This window comes from Oncorhynchus tshawytscha, linkage group LG02 (assembly GCF_018296145.1).
Source record: "Oncorhynchus tshawytscha isolate Ot180627B linkage group LG02, Otsh_v2.0, whole genome shotgun sequence".
Classification (NCBI taxonomy): domain Eukaryota; kingdom Metazoa; phylum Chordata; class Actinopteri; order Salmoniformes; family Salmonidae; genus Oncorhynchus; species Oncorhynchus tshawytscha.
The window spans coordinates 1,678,018-1,700,435 of NC_056430.1; the positions used below are offsets into that span (position 1 = coordinate 1,678,018).

The 22,418-nt window shown below is 44.9% G+C and overlaps 1 protein-coding gene across 1 annotated transcript in view; it reads left to right on the top strand.

Annotated features, from left to right (window-relative positions):
* The window catches only part of stab1 (stabilin 1), a 168,508-nt gene that overhangs the window by 93,578 nt on the left and 52,512 nt on the right, over window positions 1-22,418 (top strand). Inside the window, exons 35-50 of the mRNA XM_042304863.1 lie at window positions 495-623; window positions 1,314-1,367; window positions 1,627-1,740; window positions 2,295-2,380; window positions 2,569-2,678; window positions 3,515-3,610; window positions 4,232-4,277; window positions 4,787-4,863; window positions 10,092-10,217; window positions 11,527-11,600; window positions 14,213-14,284; window positions 14,788-14,907; window positions 15,269-15,316; window positions 15,445-15,519; window positions 15,705-15,851; window positions 21,668-21,799. Coding sequence (XP_042160797.1) covers window positions 495-623; window positions 1,314-1,367; window positions 1,627-1,740; window positions 2,295-2,380; window positions 2,569-2,678; window positions 3,515-3,610; window positions 4,232-4,277; window positions 4,787-4,863; window positions 10,092-10,217; window positions 11,527-11,600; window positions 14,213-14,284; window positions 14,788-14,907; window positions 15,269-15,316; window positions 15,445-15,519; window positions 15,705-15,851; window positions 21,668-21,799 — 1,506 coding nt within the window. The remainder of the gene's footprint in view (window positions 1-494; window positions 624-1,313; window positions 1,368-1,626; window positions 1,741-2,294; window positions 2,381-2,568; window positions 2,679-3,514; window positions 3,611-4,231; window positions 4,278-4,786; window positions 4,864-10,091; window positions 10,218-11,526; window positions 11,601-14,212; window positions 14,285-14,787; window positions 14,908-15,268; window positions 15,317-15,444; window positions 15,520-15,704; window positions 15,852-21,667; window positions 21,800-22,418) is intronic.

The window sequence follows — 22,418 nt, forward strand, 5'->3', positions numbered from 1 at the left end:
TGGGTTGTTATCTATACGTGTTTCAGAGCCCTTATTTGGGTTGTTATCTATACGTGTTTCAGAGCCCTTATTTGGGTTGTTATCTGAACGTGTTTCAGAGCCCTTATTTAGGTTGTTATCTGAACGTGTTTCAGAGCCCTTATTTAGGTTGTTATCTATACGTGTTTCAGAGCCCTTATTTAGGTTGTTATCTGAACGTGTTTCAGAGCCCTTATTTGGGTTGTTATCTATATGTGTTTCAGAGCCCTTATTTGGGTTGTTATCTATATGTGTTTCAGAGCCCTTATTTGGGTTGTTATCTATACGTGTTTCAGAGCCCTTATTTGGGTTGTTATCTATACGTGTTTCAGAGCCCTTATTTAGGTTGTTATCTGAACGTGTTTCAGAGCCCTTATTTGGGTTGTTATCTGAACGTGTTTCAGAGCCCTTATTTGGGTTGTTATCTGAACGTCTTTCAGAGCCCTTATTTGGGTTGTTATCTATATGTGTTTCAGACTTTGGCCAATGATGTTCTGCTGGATGGGAGCCATAGTGAGACGAGAAACGGGGTGATCCTGGCCGTTCCCCAAGTCTTACAGGTCCATAAGAACCGATGCATTAAAGACGTGATCCTACGAGTCAGAGTAAGTGTGTGTGCGTGTGTATTTGTCAGAGTACTGATGGACAGAGACAGGAGGGGTGGTGAACTAGTAACTCAGCTGTACTGATGGACAGAGACAGGAGGGGTGGTGAACTAGTAACTCAGCTGTACTGATGGACAGAGACAGGAGGGGTGGTGAACTAGTAACTCAGCTGTACTGATGGACAGAGACAGGAGGGGTGGTGAACTCAGCTGTACTGATGGACAGAGACAGGAGCGGTGGTGAACTAGTAACTCAGCTGTACTGATGGACAGAGACAGGAGGGGTGGTGAACTAGTAAGTCGGCTGTACTGATGTAGGTGAACTATTTCATATAGAAATGTATCAGTGATCTTACAGAGGAATGTTCTCTCTTTACGTGTGTGCCTGGGTGGGTGGGTGTGCCTGGGTGGATGGGTGTGCCTGGGTGGGTGGGTGTGCCTGGGTGGTTGGGTGGGTCTGTCTGGGTGGGTGGGTGTGCCTGGGGGGGGGGGTGTGTCTGGGTGAGTGGGTAGGTGTGTCTGGGTGAGTGAGTGGGTGTACCTGGGTGGGTGGGTGTGCCTGGGGGGGTGGGTGTGTCTGGGTGAGTGGGTGTGCCTGGGTGAGTGGGTGAGTGTATGTGCCTGCATGCCTGGGTGGGTGGGTGTGCCTGGGTAGGTGTGTGTGTTTCTGTCTAATTGTTCTTTCTCCAAGGGGAGGTGCACAGCCTGTGATGAGAAACCCAGATGTTACCTCAGCTACAAGCCAGTAAGACTCTACACATTAAAAACATCAACAACAAGCATTTTCTATCTCTCTTTTTATCTTTATTCATTTATTTCTATTCACTGCTCCTGCTATTATATATTTAGACCTTTTGAAGATCGTTAGAATCATTTGACCTAGTTTAATTATGAATGCATTGTAACCACCAGTCTTAAACATTATTCCAAATGTGCATTTCCCCCATATTCTCTAGTGTAGAGATACTTTGTGTTTCTGTAAATTATGTTGTCCTGCATTGTAGACCATTAGGGAATACCCTCAGAACATGAGGTCTAACTGCAAGTTCAGGAAGAGGGTGGGATCTAGGAGGAAGTCCGTGGCTGGCTGCATTGTTGACTGTTTGAAGACGACACAGGTGAGATATTATACAGGAGGATTCTCCTGGGTTACATAATTCAGGAGGATTCTCCTGGGTTATATTATACAGGAGGATTCTCCTGGGTTGTATTATACAGGAGGATTCTCCTGGGTTACATATTTCAGGAGGATTCTCCTGGGTTGTATTATACAGGAGGATTCTCCTGGGTTATATTATACAGGAGGATTCTCCTGGGTTGTATTATACAGGAGGATTCTCCTGGGTTACATATTTCAGGAGGATTCTCCTGGGTTGTATTATACAGGAGGATTCTCCTGGGTTGTATTATACAGGAGGATTCTCCTGGGTTATATTATACAGGAGGATTCTCCTGGGTTACATAATTCAGGAGAATTCTCCTGGGTTATATTATACAGGAGGATTGTATTATTGGTTGATTCATTTTATTGCCATGGGGCTCCGGTCTGAAGTAGTGCACTATATAGGGAATAGGGTGCCATAGGGTTCTGGTCTAAAGTAGTGCACTATATAGGGAATAGGCTGCCACTTGGGGACGCCCCCTCTGACAAGCTCTGTCTCCTGTGTTGCAGGACCACTCGTGCTGCCCGGGATACTTTGGTCACTACTGTTTTAAATGCCCTGGGGAGCGGGACAACTGGTGCTCAGGGAACGGAAGGTACAGTCCACAGAACTAGAATGAGAAGAACAGCCTATCCCCGCTCATGTCAAGAGGCTGAATGGCTGACTGACTGACTGGCCATAATAGGTGGACTATCTGATGGCCATTTTGAATGTGCCCATGAGTTTCCCAGTCATATTGCCATGGTCAGAGGTTTATTCTGTTCATTGTGTTTCTATGAGCAGGTGTAAGGATGGGAACCTTGGGACTGGGGAGTGTCTTTGTAAGGAGGGTTTCCATGGGACAGCTTGTGAGACCTGCGAACCGGGACGCTACGGCAAGGACTGCAACTCAGGTATATTATATATACACGGTATACAGGCCTGATCCTAGCTGACTGGCTGACTGGCTGACTGACTGGCTGACTGACCTAGTGACTGAATGGCTGACTGGCTGAATGGCTGGCTGAATGGCTGACTGAATGGCTGACTGACTGAATGGCTGAATGGCTGACTGGCTGACTGACTGACTGACTGACTGACTGGCTGACTTGCTGACTGACTGACTGGCTGACTGACTGAATGGCTGACTGGCTGAATGGCTGACTGACTGGCTGACTGGCTGACTTGCTGACTGACTGACTGGCTGGCTGAATGGCTGACTGGCTGACTCGCTGGCTGGCTGACTGACTGACTGACTGGCTGACTGGATGACTGAATGGCTGACTGGCTGACTCGCTGGCTGGCTGACTGATTGGCTGGCTGACTGGCTGACTGGATGACTGAATGGCTGACTGGCTGACTGACCTACTGACTGAATGGCTGACTGACTGACTGACCTACTGACTGAATGGCTGACTGAATGGCTGACTGGCTGGCTGACTGGCTGGCTGACTGGCTGACTTGCTGACTGACTGGCTGGCCGACCGGCCAGGCCGACTCGCTGGCTGGCCGACTGGCCGGCTGGCCGACTCGCTGGCTGGCTGACTAACCGGCTGGCTGACTGACTGTCTGACTCTGACTGACTGATTTAATGTTTTAGATAATACAAAACACACACAACTACAATATATTCACCTGACTTTAGAGGATGGAATCGTATTTGTGTTTAGGTTCTTTACTTTGACTGGTCAGAGTGCAGCTGTGCTAACTATACTAACTAGGTTACAACAACTTGTGTTTGATTGGTCAGAATGCAGCTGTGCTCATGGGAAGTGTCTGGATGGAGTGACAGGAAACGGGAGGTGTGTCTGCTACAAAGGCTGGAGAGGAGTCAACTGCTCCAAGGGTATGTACTGTAGTCCTATGTCCCCAATGATACCCTATTCCCTATGTAGTGCACTAATTTATACCAGAGCCCTATGGAACCCTATTCCCTATATAGTGCACTACTTTAGACCAGAGCCCTATGGAACCCTATTCCCTATATAGTGCACTACTTTAGACCAGAGCCCTACGGAACCCTATTCCCTATGTACTACACTACTTTAGACCAGAGCCCTACGGAACCCTATTGCCTATGTACTACACTACTTTAGACCAGAGCCCTGTGGAACCCTTTTCCCTATGTAGTGCACTACCTTTGACCAGGGCCCATAGGGTGGGAGAGGAGTCAACTTCTCCAAGGGTATGTACAGTACTGTCGGACCAACTCCCAAATGTTACCCTCCTCAAAAGTATTGCCCTGTATAGGAAATATGGTACCATAGGCCTCCGGTATAAAGTAGTGCACTACATAGGGAATAGGGTTCCGTTTGGAGTAAGAAACATTCTGCTCTCTCTCTCTTTCTCTCTCTCTCTCTCTCTCTCTCTCTCTCTTCTCTCTCTCTCTCTCTGTCTCTCTCTCTCTCTGTCTCTCTCTCTCTCTCTCTCTCTCTCTCTCTCTCTCTCTCTCTTTCTCTCTCTGTAGAGATCGTGTCTGACGCCTGTGGCGGAATCTGTGATGGAAATGCAAAGTAAGTTCCAAAATGGCACCCTATTCCCTTTATCAATCATATTTATTTTATAAAGCCCTTATTACATCAGAAGTTGACACAAAGTGCTATACCCCAAAGACCCAGAAGTCAAATCAACACATGCGCAGAAGCTCAGTGACTAGAAAAAACATCTTAGAAAGGCTGGAACCTAGGAAGAAACATAGAGATGAACCAGGCTATGAGGGGTGGTCAGATCTCTTCTGGCTGTGCCTGGTGAAGTTTATAAGAGTACATAGGGAGGGGAGAAGAGTCAAGCTAGGTAGTCCTGAGGCATGGTGCTGGGGCTCAGGTCCTCCTGGAAGAGGGGGGGGGCATAGAGAAAGAGAGGGAGAGGAGAATTAGATGGAGCATGCCTAAGATCACTCTGAACAGATAAGACAGGAGAATTAGAGGTCACACAATATATAGTGCGCTACTTTTGACCAGCAGCTGAGTCATTCAATCGAAAGGTGATTGATGATTGATCTTCAGCTGTGTGTGTGTTTCAGCTGTGAGCCCAAGGAGACAGAGGGCCCTAGATGCCAGTGTGTTGCAGGCTTCACAGGCAACGGAACCGTCTGCACAGGTCTCTAACACTTTACTGTTGTATGTGGTAGAAGGACTATTCAGATTATGGATGTATACAGTGCCTTCTGAAAGTATTCATACCCCTTGGTATATTCCACATTTAGTTGTGTTACAGCCTGAATTCAGAATCGATTAAAGGGATTTTTCTACAGACAATAGAACGTAATGAGAAAGTGAAAGCATGTTTTTAGGAATGTTTGCACATTTAATGAAAATGAACTACAGAAATACAGTATCTAATTTACATAAGTAATCACACCCCATTTGTAGAAGCACCTTCGGGAGCAATTACAGCTGTGAGTCTTTCAGGGTAAGTCTCTAAGAGCTGGGGGTCTTTCAGGGTAAGTCTCTAAGAGCTGTGAGTCTTTCAGGGTAAGTCTCTAAGAGCTGTGAGTCTTTCAGGGTAAGTCTCTAAGAGCTGTGAGTCTCTCTAAGAGCTTGAGTCTTTCAGGGTAAGTCTCTAAGAGCTGTGAGTCTTTCAGGGTAAGTCTTTCAAGAGCTGTGAGTCTTTCAGGGTAAGTCTCTAAGAGCTGTGAGTCTTTCAGGGTAAGTCTCTAAGAGCTGTGAGTCTTTCAGGGTAAGTCTCTAAGAGCTGTGAGTCTTTCAGGGTAAGTCTCTAAGAGCTGTGAGTCTTTCAGGGTAAGTCTCTAAGAGCTGTGAGTCTTTCAGGGTAAGTCTCTAAGAGCTGTGAGTCTTTCAGGGTAAGTCTCTAAGAGCTGTGAGTCTTTCAGGGTAAGTCTCTAAGAGCTGGGAGTCTTTCAGGGTAAGTCTCTAAGAGCTGGGAGTCTTTCTGAATTCTTCAAGCTCTGTCAAATATGTTGTTGATTACTGATAGACAACCATTTTCAGGTCTTGCCATAGATTTTCAACTAGATTTAACTGTAACTCGGCCACTCAGGAATAATTCACTGTATTCTTGGTAAGCAACTCCAGTGTAGATTTGGACTTGTGTTTTGGGTTAATGTACTGCTGAAAGGTGAAAACTCCCAGTGTCTGTTGGAAAGCTGAACTAGGTTTTCATCTAGGATTTTGCCTGTGCTTAGCTCTATTCTGTTATTTTTTATCCTGAAAAACTCCCCAGTCCTTAATGATTACAAGCAAACCCATAACATGATGCAGTAACCACTATGCTTGAAATTATGGAGAGTGGTACTCAGTAATGTGTTGTATTGGATTTGCCCCAAACATAGCACTTTGTATTCAGGACAAAAAGTTAATTGCTCTGCCAAATTTTTATGCAGTATATTTTAGTGCCTTGTTGCAAACAGAATGCATGTTTTTGAATATTTTTATTCTGTACATGCTTCCTTCTTTTCACTCTGTCATTTAGGTTAGTATTGTGAAGTAACTACAATGTTGTTGATCCATCCTCAGTGTTCTCCTGTCACAGCTATTAAACTCTTTAACTGTTTTAAAGTCACCATTAGCCTCATGGTGAAATCCCTGAGCAGTTTCCTTCCTCTCCGGCAACTGAGTTAGGAAGGACGCCTGTATCTTTGTAGTGACTGGGTGTATTGATACACCATCCAAAGTGTAATTAGTAACTTCACAATGCGCAAATGGAAATTCAATTTCTGCTTGTTTGTATTTTTACCCATCTACCAATAGGGGCCCTTCTTTGCGAGGTATTGGAACAGCTCCCTGGTCTTTGTGGTTGAATCTGTGTTTGAAATTCACTGCTTGACTGAAAGACCTTACAGATAATTATATATGTGGGGTACAGAGATGATGTGTCATTCAAAAATAATTTATTGCACACAGAGCGAGTCCATGAAAAATTATTTTCATGTTTTAATTATTTAACATTTATTTAACTAGGCAAGTCAGTTAAGAACAAATTCTTATTTACAATGACGGCCTACCAAAAGGCAAAATGCCTCCTGCGGGGATTATTGCACCCAGAGTGACTTGCAATTTATGTGACTTGTTAAGCATATTTTCACTCCTGAACTTATTTAGGCTTGCCATAACTAAGGTGTTGAACACTTGAATACTCAGATTAAATGTTTGTATTCATTTGTAGGAGAAAAAAAATATCGAAATACATAGTTCCGCTTGATATTATGTGGTATTGCGTGGAGGCCAGTGACCAAACATCTCAATTTAATCAATGTTAAATTCAGGCTGTAATACAATAACATGTGGAAATAGTAAAGGAGTGTGAATACTTTCTGTAGGCACTGTATACATACATATATATACAAATATACACATGATTTTGTCCCAATACTTTTGGTCACCTAAAATGGGAGGACAATTTCTGGCTATGACTCTGTTATTTACTGTTTACTCTTAAATATTAGTATAAACTGAGTGTACAAAACATTAAGAACACCTTCCCAATATTGCGTTAGCCTGTCTCCTCCCCTTCATCTACACTGATTGAAGTGTAGATGACTTCAATAAGGGATCATAGCTTTCACCTGGATTCACTTGGTCAGTCTATGTCATGAAAAGAGAAGGCCTTCCTCTGACACCGCCTGGTATAGTGGTCCTGGAAGACTGGAAGCTTGGCGCCAGTGATGTACTGGGCCATAAGCACTACCCTCTGCAGCACCTTGCGGTCGGAGGCCGAGCAGTTGCCATACCAGGCGGTGATGAAACCAGTCAGGTTTCGATGCTCTCGAAGGTACAGCTGTAGAACTTTTTGAGGATCTGAGGACCCATGCCAAATATTTTCAGTCTCTTGAGGTGGAATAGGCATTGCCATGCCCTCATCACAACTGTCTTGGTGTATTTGGACCATTCTAGTTTGTTGGTGATGTGGAAAGGAACTTGAAGCTCTGAACCTGCTCCACTACAGCCCAGGTGATGAGAATGCGGGTGTGCTCTGCCCTCGTTTTCCTGTAGTCCACGATCATGTTGAGGGAGAGGTTGTCTCTGACCTTCTCCCTATAGGCTGTCTCATCATTGTCAGTGTTCAGGCCTACCACCTTTGTGTCGTCGGAAAACTTAATGATGGTGTTGGAGTTGTGCTTGGCCATGCAGTCATGGGTGAACAGGGAGTATAGAAGGGGATTGAGCACGCACCCCTGAGGGGCCCCGTGTTGAGCATCAGTGTGGCAGATATGTTGTTACCTACCCTCATCACCTGGGGATGGCCCATCAGGAAGTCCAGGATCTAGTTGCAGAGGGAGGTCTTTAGTCCCAGGTTCCTTAGCTTAGTGATGAGCTTTGAGGGCACTCTGGTTTTGAACACCAAGCTGTAGTCAATGAACAGCATTCTCACGTAGGTGGGAAAGGGAGTGTGGAATGCAATAGAGATTATATCATCTGTGGATCTGTAGTCATTTACCAGGTTACCTTGGTGTTCTTGCACCTGTCTATGGTGGTCTGCTTGATGCTGGTATTACAGACTCGGTCAGGGACAGGTTGAAAATGTCAGTGAAGACACTTGCCAGTTGGTCAGGGCATGCTCGGAGTACATGTCCTGGTAATCCGTCTGGCACTGCGGCCTTGTGAATTTTGACCTGTTTAAAGGTCTTGCTCACATCGGCTACGGAGAGCATGATCACACAGTCATCCGGAACGGCTGGTGCTGTCGTGCATGCTTCAGTGTTGCTTACCTCGAAGTGTACATAGAAGTGATTTAGCTCGTCTGGTATGCTCGTGTCACTGGGCAGGTCGCGGCAGTGCTTCCCTTTGTGGTCTGTAATAGTTTGCAAGCGCTGCAACATCCGACGAGTGTCAAAGCCGGTTTAGTAGGATTCCATTTTAGTCCTGTATTGACGCTTTGCCTGTTTGATGGTTTGCCTGAGGGCATAGTGGGATTTCTTATAAGCTTCCGGGTTAGTGTCCCACTCCTTGAAAGCGGCAGCTCTACCCTTTAGTTCAGTGTGGATGTTGCCTGTAATCCACGACTTCTGGTTGGGGTATGTACGTACGGTCACTGTGGGGTCAACTAAACTGGACAACTAAACTGGTCAACTAATCTGATAAGCTAAACTGGTAAGCTAAACGGTTAAGCTAAACTGTTAAGCTAAATGCATGCTCTTCAACCGATCGCTATCTGCACCTACCCGCCTGTCCAACATCACTACTCTAGACGGCTCTGACTTAGAATACGTGGGCAACTACAAATACTTAGGTGTCTGGTTAGACTGTAAATTCTCCTTCCAGACCCATATCAAACATCTCCAATCCAAAGTTAAATCTAGAATTGGCTTCCTATTTCGCAACAAAGCATCCTTCACTCATGCTGCCAAACATACCCTTGTAAAACTGACCGTCCTACCAATCCTCGACTTTGGCGATGTCATTTACAAAATAGCCTCCAATACCCTACTCAACAAATTGGATGCAGTCTATCACAGTGCAATCCGTTTTGTCACCAAAGCCCCATATACTACCCACCATTGCGACCTGTACGCTCTCGTTGGCTGGCTCTCGCTTCATACTCGTTGCCAAACCCACTGGCTCCATGTCATCTACAAGACCCTGCTAGGTAAAGTCCCCCCGCTGGTCACCATAGCATCTCCCACCTGTAGCACATGCTCCAGCAGGTATATCTCTCTAGTCACCCCCAAAACCAATTCTTTCTTTGGCCACCTCTCCTTCCAGTTCTCTACTGCCAATGACTGGAACGAACTACAAAAATCTCTGAAACTGGAAACACTTATCTCCCTCACTAGCTTTAAGCACCAACTGTCAGAGCAGCTCACAGATTACTGCACCTGTACATAGCCCACCTATAATTTAGCCCAAACAACTACCTCTTTCCCAACTGTATTTCATTTATTTATTTATTTTGCTCCTTTGCACCCCATTATTTTTATTTCTACTTTGCACAAACTTCCATTGCAAAACTACCATTCCAGTGTTTTACTTGCTATATTGTATTTACTTTGCCACCATGGCCTTTTTTGCCTTTACCTCCCTTCTCACCTCATTTGCTCACATTGTATATAGACTTGTTTATACTGTATTATTGACTGTATGTTTGTTTTACTCCATGTGTAACTCTGTGTCGTTGTATCTGTCGAACTGCTTTGCTTTATCTTGGCCAGGTCGCAATTGTAAATGAGAACTTGTTCTCAACTTTCCTACCTGGTTAAATAAAGGTGAAATAAAATAAATAAATAAAATGAACTGGTAAGCTAAACTGGTAAACTAACTGGTAAGCTAAACTGGTAAACTAAACTGATAAGCTAAACTGGTAAACTAAACCGGTAAACTAAACTGGTAAGCTAAACTGGTAAACTAAACTGGTAAACTAATGTTCCGTAGAGGTGAACCTGTGTGCCACTGGGAACGGAGGCTGCGCTCAGATTGCCAACTGCACCAAGACGTTACCTGGGGAGAGGACCTGCACCTGTCCAGAAGGATACACTGGAGACGGGGTGTGGTGTCTAGGTATGGCGTGTGATTGATTGAGTGATTGAATTCATTAGATAATCAACAGTAATAGTCTGTTCCAGGCGGAGAAAAGATAAAACATTATGGAGCCCGAAGCTTAGTCACAAAATGACAGGTGGGCAAGACTGCCACTTTACACTCAACGCATTTAAACACAACAACAGTAGAACCAATTAAAATATTTACAACCATATCAATAGCAGTGTGTCTCAAACCTGGGTTAAAATACTATAATTGATCTGGGCTTAGTTGAACTTAATGGGCCAAGAGAATGGTCCCAAAACTGCAAACCCTGCCCATCTGGAACTCTAAGCAGGCTAGACCAAAAACAAATTATTTCAAATACTACTTGAACCATGGCTTGGTCCCAAATGGAACTCTACCATCAGCCCTTTAACCATGGCTTGGTCCCAAATGGAACTCTACCATCAGCCCTTTAACCATGGCTACGTCCCAAATGGAACTCTACCATCAGCCCTTTAACCATGGCTACGTCCCAAATGGAACTCTACCATCAGCCCTTTAACCATGGCTACGTCCCAAAGGGAACTCTACCATCAGCCCTTTAACCATGGCTTGGTCCCAAATGGAACTCTACCATCAGCCCTTTAACCATGGCTACGTCCCAAAGGGAACTCTACCATCAGCCCTTTAACCATGGCTTGGTCCCAAATGGAACTCTACCATCAGCCCTTTAACCATGGCTACGTCACAAATGGAACACTATTCCCCATTGGACTCTGGTCAAAAGTAGTGCACTTTGTAGGGAACGGGGTGCCATTTGGGATGCATCCCATTACTGACCGCTTCAAACCAGGACCCTGATCAACTACAGAATGGTCACGGTTGTCTGCTCCCACCCTTGAATAAAAAGTCTAATTTCAATGGGAATGGTTATAGGAAGGATGAATAAGTGAAATACAAAATAACAAAACCCTTGCCTCTAGAACATTAGTTTTCAAACTGTGGTCCTGTACTGCAGGTGGTTTGCAATTTTATTTACTTATTTTTTATCTAGATTTTCTTAATTTTGTAAATATTTGTTTTCTTCCAAAAAATGATAACTGTTGGGAGTATTAATGGTATTTAAGAATTTATACTTTTGACAATGCAAATTGTTTATAATAATAATAATAATAGGCCATAATCTGTTACAATTACTGATAACCTTGACTCTAAATTTAACCGGCAAGATATTTTATGTAAAAAAGAATCTGCGAATTGTGATCCTCAAGCTTTTGACTGTGATTTAGAAAGGAACGAATTATCTAAAAGGGAATGACAATATGATGTTGTGTTTTTGCAGAGATAGATGGTTGTTTGGTAAACAACGGTGGATGTTCCAGTAGCGCAGAGTGCATCAAAATAGGACCGAACTGGGTAAGACTACACTTGTTTGAGTGTCAAATGGTACCCTATTCCCTATTTAATGCACTACTTTTGACCAGTAGTGGACTATGTATGGAATATGGTGCCATTGGGGTCACAACCACTTTACTACTGCAATAACCTGCGATACCCTGCAACACTTTCTCAGTGTAATGCACTGGCCTTCTCGCTGTATGAAGTAGAAATACAGGCCAGGTACGTCTGAGTGTTTGTCTTATTATGGAGCCCCATTAGTTCCTGCCAAGGCAGCAGCTTCTCTTCCTGGGGTTTATTATGGATCCCCATCAGTTCCTGCCAAGGCAGCAGCTTCTCTTCCTGGGGTTTATTATGGATCCCCATTAGTTCCTGTCAAGGCAGCAGCTACTCTTCCTGGGGTTTATCATGAATCCCCATTAGTTCCTGCCAAGGCAATAGCTACTCTTCCTGGGGTTTATTATGGATCCCCATTAGTTCCTGCCAAGGCAGCAGCTACTCTTCCTGGGGTTTATTGTGGATCCCCATTAGTTCCTGCCAAGGCAGCAGCTACTCTTCCTGGGGTTTATTATGGATCCCCATTAGTTCCTGCCAAGGCAGCAGCTACTCTTCCTGGGGTTTATTATGGATCCCCATTAGTTCCTGCCAAGGCAGCAGCTTCTCCTCCTGGGGTTTATTATGGATCCCCATTAGTTCCTGCCAAGACAGCAGCTTCTCTTTCTGGGGTGTATTATGGATCCCCATTAGTTCCTGCCAATGCAGCAGCTACTGTTCCTGGAGTCCAAACAAATTAAGGCATAAACAAAAATAACATTATGACACCACTACATATCTAAAATACAATATTTATAATACAACCATAAATACGTGTGTAGAGTGTGTGTGCTGGCGTGTGTGTCTATGCAATCAAATTTATGCAATCACTACTGTAAATTGCTCTGGATAAATGTAAATGTAAAAGTCAATATCTCCTCTACTTTGAGCCAGGAGAGATTGACATGCATGTATGTCATTGATGTTAGCTCTCTGTGTACCTTTAAGGGACAGCCGTGCTACTCTGTTCTTGGCCAACTGTAATTTGCCTATGTCCCTCTTTGTGGCACCATATAACTGGGCAGTAGTCTCAAAGATTTTTATAAGTAACCCAAGATAGACCATAGTCTGTCATTTCCAATGGGAGCAAATTATTAATAGTGGGCAGAACAAGCAAGGAGGCGGGTAGAGTCAAGGAGGAGCTAGTAAGATCCTATTGGCGTATTCTAGAATTTATTTGCATGTATCCATTAGAGAACGCCTACTCTGTGAAGTAACTTAATTGCCCTTTGCACTCCTTCTAAACATCGCAATTTGTAGAAACTTTGTCGAAGTGTAAAGTCTACAAAATGCAGTCCACTTTGTTTGTTACAGATTCTAGTTTTGTAAACAGAAAACTGTATGAAGATCAAATGTTGCATTGATGAGAAAATGTGCAGAATGTCAGCCAAAACCGATCTCGCTCCATCTTCCCCCACTGCCGGCGCTAGGCTTCCTCTCAACACCATATTTAGTAGCGAGTGAAAACGGCAACCGGATGCTTGACATTTATATAACTGGTGAAATATCTGGCTCGATGTACTATCTGTGGTAGTACAGGTGTGACAAAACTATGGCAAAACACAGGCTTTACTCATAGCCAGTGGCATATCATTAGTAAATATTGAAAAAGTAAGGGGCCTAGACAGCTGCCCTGGGGAATGCCTGACTCTACCTGGATTATGTTGGAAAGACTTCCATTAAAGAACACCCTCTGTGTTGTTAGATAGGTAACTCTTTATCCACAATTTAGCAGAGGGTGTAAAGCCATAACATGTAAGTTTTTCCAGCAGCAGATTATGCTCGATAAAGGCTCCAATAATCTTTTAATTATCAATCTGTTACAGCCAATCATCAGTCATTTGTATAAGTGCTCTACATGTTGTGTGCTATTCCCTGTAAGATCATTTGTTTACTGTGAAATAGAATTGTGTCTGGTCAAACACATTTGTTTCCAAAAGTTTACTAAGGGTTGGTAGCAGGCTGATTGGTAAAGGGTGCTTTGCTATTCTTGGGTAGTAGAATTACTTTTTCTACCCTTCAGGCCTGAGGGTACACACTTTCCTGTAGGCTTAGATTGAATAGATGGCAAATAGGAGTGGCAATACAGTCCCCTATCATCCTCAGTCATTTTACATCCAAGTTGCCAGACCCAGGTGGCTTGTCATTGTTGATAGAAAACAATACTTTTCTCGCCTCTTCCACACTCACTTTTCGGAATTCAAAATTACAATGCTTGTCTTTCATAATTTGATCAGTTATACATGGATGTGTAGGTTCAGAATTTGTTGCTGGCATGTCATGCCTAGTTTTGCTAATCTTGCCATTGAAAAAAATCATTAAAGTAGTTTTCAATATCAGTAGGCTTTGTGATGAATGAGCCATCTGATTTAATGAATGATGGAGCTGAGTTTGCCTTGTTGCCTAAAATTTAATTTAAGATGTTCCAAAGCTTTTTACTATCATTCCTTATATAATTTATCTTTGTTTCATAGTAGTTTCTTCTTCATTTGGTTTAGTTTAGTTACATGAGTAACTAACTGTTCCACCTGTTTCAGGTTGCCTGTAATTGTTTACCTGGCTACTCTGGGAATGGACATTTCTGCTACCCGTTCAATCCCTGTCGGACTGTGAGTACTGGAGCATTTTAGTACTACAAGGTGCATCCCAAATGCCACCCTATTCCCTACACAGTGCACTACCAGGGGCCCATAGGTGAACTATATAGGGAATAGGGTGGCATTTTAATCAGACTTGGATTAAATATATACCCAGTGTGTTAAATACGTGACATACTGACCAGTGTGTTAAATACGTGACATACTGACCAGTGTGTTAAATACGTGACATACTGACCAGTGTTCAGGAGGGATGTTCTATTGGTTTGTTGGTTTCATTGAACCTGATAAAGTAAATCCAGCGCACCCGAGTATCTGACCCAGGTCTGACCCAGGCACATCCACAGGATCCGATAGTTAGGTACTACAGTATTACTGTGGCTGGTCCCAAATGTCACCCTATTCCCTATAGGCCCTATAGGCCCTGGTCTAAAGTAGTGCACTATAAAGGGAATAGGGTGCCATTTGGGACACCCCCTGGTGTCCAGAGGTGTAGACTCCGGTTATGTTTCCAGAACAACGGGGGCTGTGGAAAGTACGCCAGGTGTCGTTATATGGGCAACGGAGAGAGGAACTGCTCCTGCACTGGAGGACACATAGGAGATGGCTTTGACTGCCGCGGCAAGACCCGCACGGTGAGTCACTGGTGTGTGTGTGTGAGGTGTGTGTGTGTGTGCGTGTGTGCGTGTGAGGTGTGTGTGTGTATTTGTGTGTGCGTGTGTGTGTGTGTGTGTGTGTGTGTGTGCGTGTGTGCGTGTGAGGTGTGTGTGTGTGTGTGTGTGTGTGTGCGTGTGTGGTGTGTGTGTGTGTGTGTGTGTGTGTGTGTGTGTGTGTGTGTGTGTGTGTGTGTGTGTGTGTGTGTGTGTGTGTGTGTGTGTGTGTGTGTGTGTGTGTGTGTGTGTGTGTGTGTGTGCGCGTGCGTGCGTGTGTGTGTGTGTGTGTGTATGTGCGTGCGTGCGTGCGTCTATGAATTTATTTTCCCATGGATATCTGCAGGAGATATTTCGCCAGTCAGAAGCTGCGTTGTACCGTCGGATAATAATGGTGAGTCTGTTGTTGTAGGGTGGTAATGACATTTCACTTCTCTATGTTATAAAATAAATGTAACCAAGACAAATAGGATTATTCACATTCCGCATATTTTTGATGAGGCTAATGCTTGTGTTCTCCAGGTGTCTGATGTGAGGAGTCTGTACGGTGATGGGCCCTTCACTACATTCATACCTCCTGCAAACAGCAACTTCTCAGTATGTCAATTTAAAAAAAACATTTTTCAATGTTCCTGTGTGTAGGACGGGTCTGCGTATACTGTGTGTGTGTGTGTGTGTGTGTGTGTGTGTGTGTGTGTGTGTGTGTGTGTGTGTGTGTGTGTGTGTGAGAGAGATTGTGTGTGTGGGACTCTGACCCACCCCTGTGTAAACTCTCTCTCCAGATAGAGGCATGGGAGTCACAGGGACGCAGCCCAGACTTGGCTAACTACCACATGGTGTCCTGTGAGACTCTGATGCTCTCTGACCTGAAGACCACCTCAAAGGCTGTGGCCGTCTCCGGACACCAGCTCACCTTCAGCCTCAAGGATGTGAGTCCCTAATGGCACCCTATTCCCTTCATAGCTACTTTTGCCCATTTCTGGCTCGTACAAGGCTTGATTCTCCAAATACTGCTACTACAAGGCTTGCTTCTCCAAATACTGCTACTACCAGGCTTCCTTCTCCAAATACTGCTACTACAAGGCTTGCTTCTCCAAATACTACTACTACAAGGCTTGCTTCTCCAAATACTGCTACTACAAGTTTGCTTCTCCCCCCAAAAATGTTTTGGATTTATTTCACCTTTATTTAACCAGGTAGGCTAGTTGAGAACAAGTTCTCATTTGCAACTGCGACCTGGCCAAGATAAAGCATCGCAGTGTGAACAGACAACACAGAGTTACACATGGAGTAAACAATTAACAAGTCAATAACACAGTAGAAAGAAAAAAAAGGGGAGTCTATATACATTGTGTGCAAAAGGCATGAGGAGGTAGGCGAATAATTACAATTTTGCAGATTAACACTGGAGTGATAAATGATCAGATGGTCATGTACAGGTAGAGATATTGGTGTGCAAAAGAGCAGAAAAGTAAATAAATAAAAACAGTATGGGGATAAGGTCGGTAAAAATGGGTGGGCTATTTACCGATAGACTATGTACAGCTGCAGCGATCGGTTAGCTGCTCAGATAGCAGATGTTTGAAGTTGGTGAGGGAGATAAAAGTCTCCAACTTTGGTGATTTTTGCAATTCGTTCCAGTCACAGGCAGCAGTGAACTGGAACGAAAGGCGGCCAAATGAGCTGTTGGCTTTAGGGATGATCAGTGAGATACACCTGCTGGAGCGCGTGCTACGGATGGGTGTTGCCATCGTGACCAGTGAACTGAGATAAGGCGGAGCTTTACCTAGCATGGACTTGTAGATGACCTGGAGCCAGTGGGTCTGGCGACGAATATGTAGCAAGGGCCAGCCGACTAGAGCATACAAGTCGCAGTGGTGGGTGGTATAAGGTGCTTTAGTGACAAAACAGATGGCACTGTGATAAACTGCATCCAGTTTGCTGAGTAGAGTGTTGGAAGCAATTTTGTAGATGACATCGCCGAAGTCGAGGATCGGTAGGATAGTCAGTTTTATTAGGGTAAGTTTGGCGGCGTGAGTGAAGGAGGCTTTGTTGCGGAATAGAAAGCCGACTCTTGATTTGATTTTCGATTGGAGATGTTTGATATGAGTCTGGAAGGAGAGTTTACAGTCTAGCCAGACACCTAGGTACTTATAGATGTCCACATATTCAAGGTCGGAACCATCTAGGGTGGTGATGCTGGTCAGGCGTGCGGGTGCAGGCAGCGAACGGTTGAAAAGCATGCATTTGGTTTTACTAGCGCTTAAGAGCAGTTGGAGGCCACGGAAGGAGTGGTGTATGGCATTGAAGCTCGTTTGGAGGTTAGATAGCACTGTGTCCAAGGACGGGCCGGAAGTATATAGAATGGTGTCGTCTGCGTAGAGGTGGATCAGGGAATCGCCCGCAGCAAGAGCAACATCGTTGATATATACAGAGAAAAGAGTCGGCCCGAGGATTGAACCCTGTGGCACCCCCATAGAGACTGCCAGAGGACCGGACAGCATGTCCTCCGATTTGACACACTGAACTCTGTCTGCAAAGTAATTGGTGAACCAGGCAAGGCAGTCATCCGAAAAACCGAGGCTACTGAGTCTGCCGATAAGAATATGGTGATTGACAGAGTCGAAAGCCTTGGCAAGGTCGATGAAGACGGCTGCACAGTACTGTCTTTTATCGATGGTGGTTATGATATCGTTTAGTACCTTGAGCGTGGCTGAGGTGCACCCGTGACCGGCTCGGAAACCAGATTGCACAGCGGAGAAGGTACGGTGGGATTTGAGATGGTCAGTGACCTGTTTGTTGACTTGGCTTTCGAAGACCTTAGATAGGCAGGGCAGGATGGATATAGGTCTGTAACAGTTTGGGTCCAGGGTGTCTCCCCCTTTGAAGAGGGGGATGACTGCGGCAGCTTTCCAATCCTTGAGGATCTCAGACGATATGAAAGAGAGGTTGAACAGGCTGGTAATAGGGGTTGCGACAATGGCGGCGGATAGTTTCAGAAATAGAGGGTCCAGATTGTCAAGCCCAGCTGATTTCTACGGGTCCAGGTTTTACAGCTCTTTCAGAACATCTGCTATCTGGATTTGGGTAAAGGAGAACCTGGAGAGGCTTGGGCGAGTAGCTGCGGGGGAGGCGGAGCTGTTGGCCGAGGTTGGAGTAGCCAGGCGGAAGGCATGGCCAGCCGTTGAGAAATGCTTGTTGAAGTTTTCGATAATCATGGATTTATCGGTGGTGACCGTGTTACCTAGCCTCAGTGCAGTGGGCAGCTGGGAGGAGGTGCTCTTGTTCTCCATGGACTTCACAGTGTCCCAGAACGTTTTGGAGTTGGAGCTACAGGATGCAAATTTCTGCCTGAAGAAGCTGGCCTTAGCTTTCCTGACTGACTGCGTGTATTGGTTCCTGACTTCCCTGAACAGTTGCATATCGCGGGGACTATTCGATGCTATTTCAGTCCGCCACAGGATGTTTTTGTGCTGGTCGAGGGCAGTCAGGTCTGGAGTGAACCAAGGGCTATATCTGTTCTTAGTTCTGCATTTTTTGAACGGAGCATGCTTATCTAAGATGGTGAGGAAGTTACTTTTAAAGAATGACCAGGCATCCTCAACTAACGGGATGAGGTCAATGTCCTTCCAGGATACCCGGGCCAGGTCGATTAGTAAGGCCTGCTCACAGAAGTGTTTTAGGGAGCGTTTGACAGTGATGAGGGGTGGTCGTTTGACTGCGGCTCCATAGCAGATACAGGCAATGAGGCAGTGATCGCTGAGATCCTGGTTGAAGACAGCGGAGGTGTATTTGGAGGGCCAGTTGGTCAGGATGACGTCTATGAGGGTGCCCTTGTTTACAGATTTATGGTTGTACCTGGTGGGTTCCTTGATGATTTGTGTGAGATTGAAGGCATCTAGCTTAGATTGTAGGACTGCTGGGTGTTAAGCATATCCCAGTTTAGGTCACCTAACAGAACAAACTCTGAAGCTAGATGGGGGGCGATCAATTCACAAATGGTGCCCAGGGCACAGCTGGGAGCTTAGGGGGGTCGGTAGCAGGCGGCAACAGTGAGATAATTATTTCTGGAGAGAGTAATTTTCAAAATTATTAGTTCGAACTGTTTGGGTATGGAACTGGAAAGTAAGCCTGCAAAGTAATGTCAATCTCTGCAGTAGACTGCAACTCCTCCCCCTTTGGCAGTTCTATCTTGACGGAAAATGTTATAGTTGGGTATGGAAATCTCAGAATTTTTGGTGGCCTTCCTAAGCCAGGATTCAGACACAGCAAGGACATCAGGCTTAGCAGAGTGTGCTAAAGCAGTGAGTAAAACAAACTTAGGGAGGAGGCTTCTGATGTTGACATGCATGAAACCAAGGCTTTTTCGATCACAGAAGTCAACAAATGAGGGTGCCTGGGGATATGCAGGGCCTGGGTTTACCTCCACATCACCTGCGGAACAGAGGAGGAGTAGAATGAGGGTGCGGCTAAAGGCTATCAAAACTGGTCGCCCAGAGCGTTGGGGACAAAGAATAAAAGGAGCAGATTTCTGGGCATGGTAGAATATATTCAGGGTATAATACGCAGACAGGGGTATGGTGGGGTGCGGGTACAGCGGAGGTAAGCCCAGGCACTGGGTGATGATGAGAGAGGTTGTATCACTGGACATGCTGGTTGTAATGGGTGAGGTCACCGCATGTGTGGGAGGTGGGACAAAGGAGGTATCAGGGGTATGAAGAGTGGAACTAGGGCTCCATTGTAAACTAAAACAATGATAACTAACCTGAACAACAGTATACAAGGCATATTGACATTTGAGAGAGACATACACCGAGGCATACAGTAATCACAGGTATTGAATTGGGAGAGCTAGCTAAAACAGTAGCTAAAACAGTAGGTGAGACAACAACAGCTAATCAGCTAGCACAACAACAGCAGGTAAAATGGCGTTGACTAGGCAGGGAGGGTCGGATTAACTACACACAGAGCCTGAGTGCGGCTGGGGCCGACAGATAAAACATAAACAAGCAGAATGGAGTACCGTGATGGACAGTCCAGCATGCATCAGCTATGTAGCCAAGTGATCCAGGGGGCAGCGGTGGATGGGGCAGGGAAGCTAGACTGGCGAGTATTATCCAGGTTAAAAAAACTGGCTGGCTGTGCAGAAGGTAAAAGGTAAAAGCCGCTAGCAGTGGCTAACAATGACTAAATAGCTTGTAGCTAGTTAGCTGGTTAGCTTCTGGAGGTTCTTGAGTGTGTTCTAAAATTTTAAAATAATAGCGATTCCGTATCACATTGGGTGAGGCAGGTTACCGGAAGGTATAAACGAATTAAAAATGAAAGTAAATATGGGTCCAGTGAGTGGTTGGGACGCGGCGATTCAGACGGTTAGCAGGCCTGTGCTAACAAGCTAACAGTTAGTAGGCCGGGGCTAAACAAGGTAGCAGTTAGCGGACCGGGGCTAAACAAGCTAGCAGTTAGCAGGCCGAAAGTTAGCCTTTGGGGGACGTCGCGATGGGGTGAGTCTGTTTATGCCTCTTCATGCGGTGACATCGATAGACCGGTCGTGGGTCCGGATATTGTAGCCCAGGAGTATGCTTCGGTGGTAGCACAGGAGCTCTGGCCGGGCTAGCTTCAAGCTAAGTGGGTGGAAACGCTAGCCAGGAGTAATCCAGCTGAAAATGTTCCGTTTGCGGTGGGAATCCGGTGGGAATCCGGGGATAAAAAAGAATAGGTCCGTTATGCTCTAGTTAGAGTCGCGTTGTTCGAACTGGCGAGAGCTTTCCGAGCTAAAGGTTAGCTGATGACCGGTTAGCTGAAGACCGCTAGCAATGGTTTGCTGACTGATAGCTGGTAGCTAGCTGGCTAGCTTCAGTTGAGGGGTTCCGGATCCGAAGTAAATATAAATACTTTAGAAAAAAAAGCAGATCCACGCTACATTGGGTGAGGCGGGTTGCAGGAGAGTATTTAGAAGTTGAGGTTTAGCAAAATGTTTTAAAAGATATGCGAAGAAAAATATGTTTAAAAAAAACGATATATACAAGGGACACGACACGACAAGACGTCTGACTGCTACGCCATCTTGGAAATACTACTACTACAAGGCTTGCTTCTCCAAATACTGCTACTACAAGGCTTGCTTCTCCAAATACTACTACTACAAGGCTTGCTTCTCCAAATACTGCTACTCGAAGGTTTACTTCTCCTTGGTTTACTACACAAGGGCCTACTTCTCCTTGGTTTACTTCGCCTTGGTTTACTTCTTCTAGGTTTACTTCTCCTAGGTTTACTACACAAGGGCCTACTTCTCCTAATCTTTCCATAGAAGGGTCATATTAGTTTATAGGCCAAACCGTTTTCGTGAGAAGACCGATTTTTGGGATATCGTCTGGTCTGACAAACAGCGCTATCGTTCTGCCACTTTCCACCGCAGATGCAGAAGGCGACAGGCCTCTAGCTTAAAAACTGACTGGTTTTTATGGGCATTTTTTATTACGTAAATGTTTTATTGGAACTCTCTTTCGTGTTGGTCTATTAACTAACTTGATGTCACCAGGCAGGCCAAAACTCCGTCCCACCAAAATGGGATGAAAATTCAGGTGGTCTTTTCAAACAGCTCTTACACTAAAAGGACATTAAAAATAATGTTCACAATTTCACAGTATTGTTCCAACCTCATAGTGTGGAAATGTATATAAAACACTTTTTTTTGACTGTACTGGTCCTTTAACGAAGTTTCTCTCTATCTCCCCCCTTCTTTCAGGGCTCTGTGTACATTAATGATGATGCTAGGATAGTCTCCAGTGATTATGTGACAGCTGACGGTGTGATCCACTACATTGACAAGGTCCTCACCCCATATGACCTGAAGGATCAAAAGGCCATACCATCTAAGGTAGGCTACGGCTGCATGTGTATGCCACTCAGCAGACGCTTTGATCCAAAGCTACTTACAGACACATAGTGTGCATACATTTTCCATATGGGTGGCCTCAGCGGGAATCAAACCTATGATCCTGGCGTTGCAAGCTCCGTGCTCTACCAACTGATCAACAGAGACATGGGCACCCTATTCCTATACTATATAGGGCTTAGGGTGTTTCCATTTGTGGACACAAGTCACCATTTGCTCCCCAAATAGGTTTTATTCATTTTAAAATCACTCGTGAATAGGGGTTCAAATTTTCCTGAAAATCTACCAAGTTTAAATTCTGGGAATAATTCATATTTATCCCGAGAGTCCAAGAAAATACAGCAAAAAGTCCCAGCGTTTAAAACCAAGATGGTCACTATGCCAGGGTCCTCCCAAAATAAGAGGCGCATTGCGTCACCTTGTCTGCTTGGACTCGCCACTATGTAAAGGTTTCAGAGCAAATTAAACTCATATTTAGTAATGATAGAGTAACTATCTATGATCGCTTAATGAAATTGTGAAACAGGACGTTCATAAATTCCCGAACACTATGTTCCTCAATTCATTCAGTGGGTTTTCTGGTCAGGGCGCACAGGCTTTG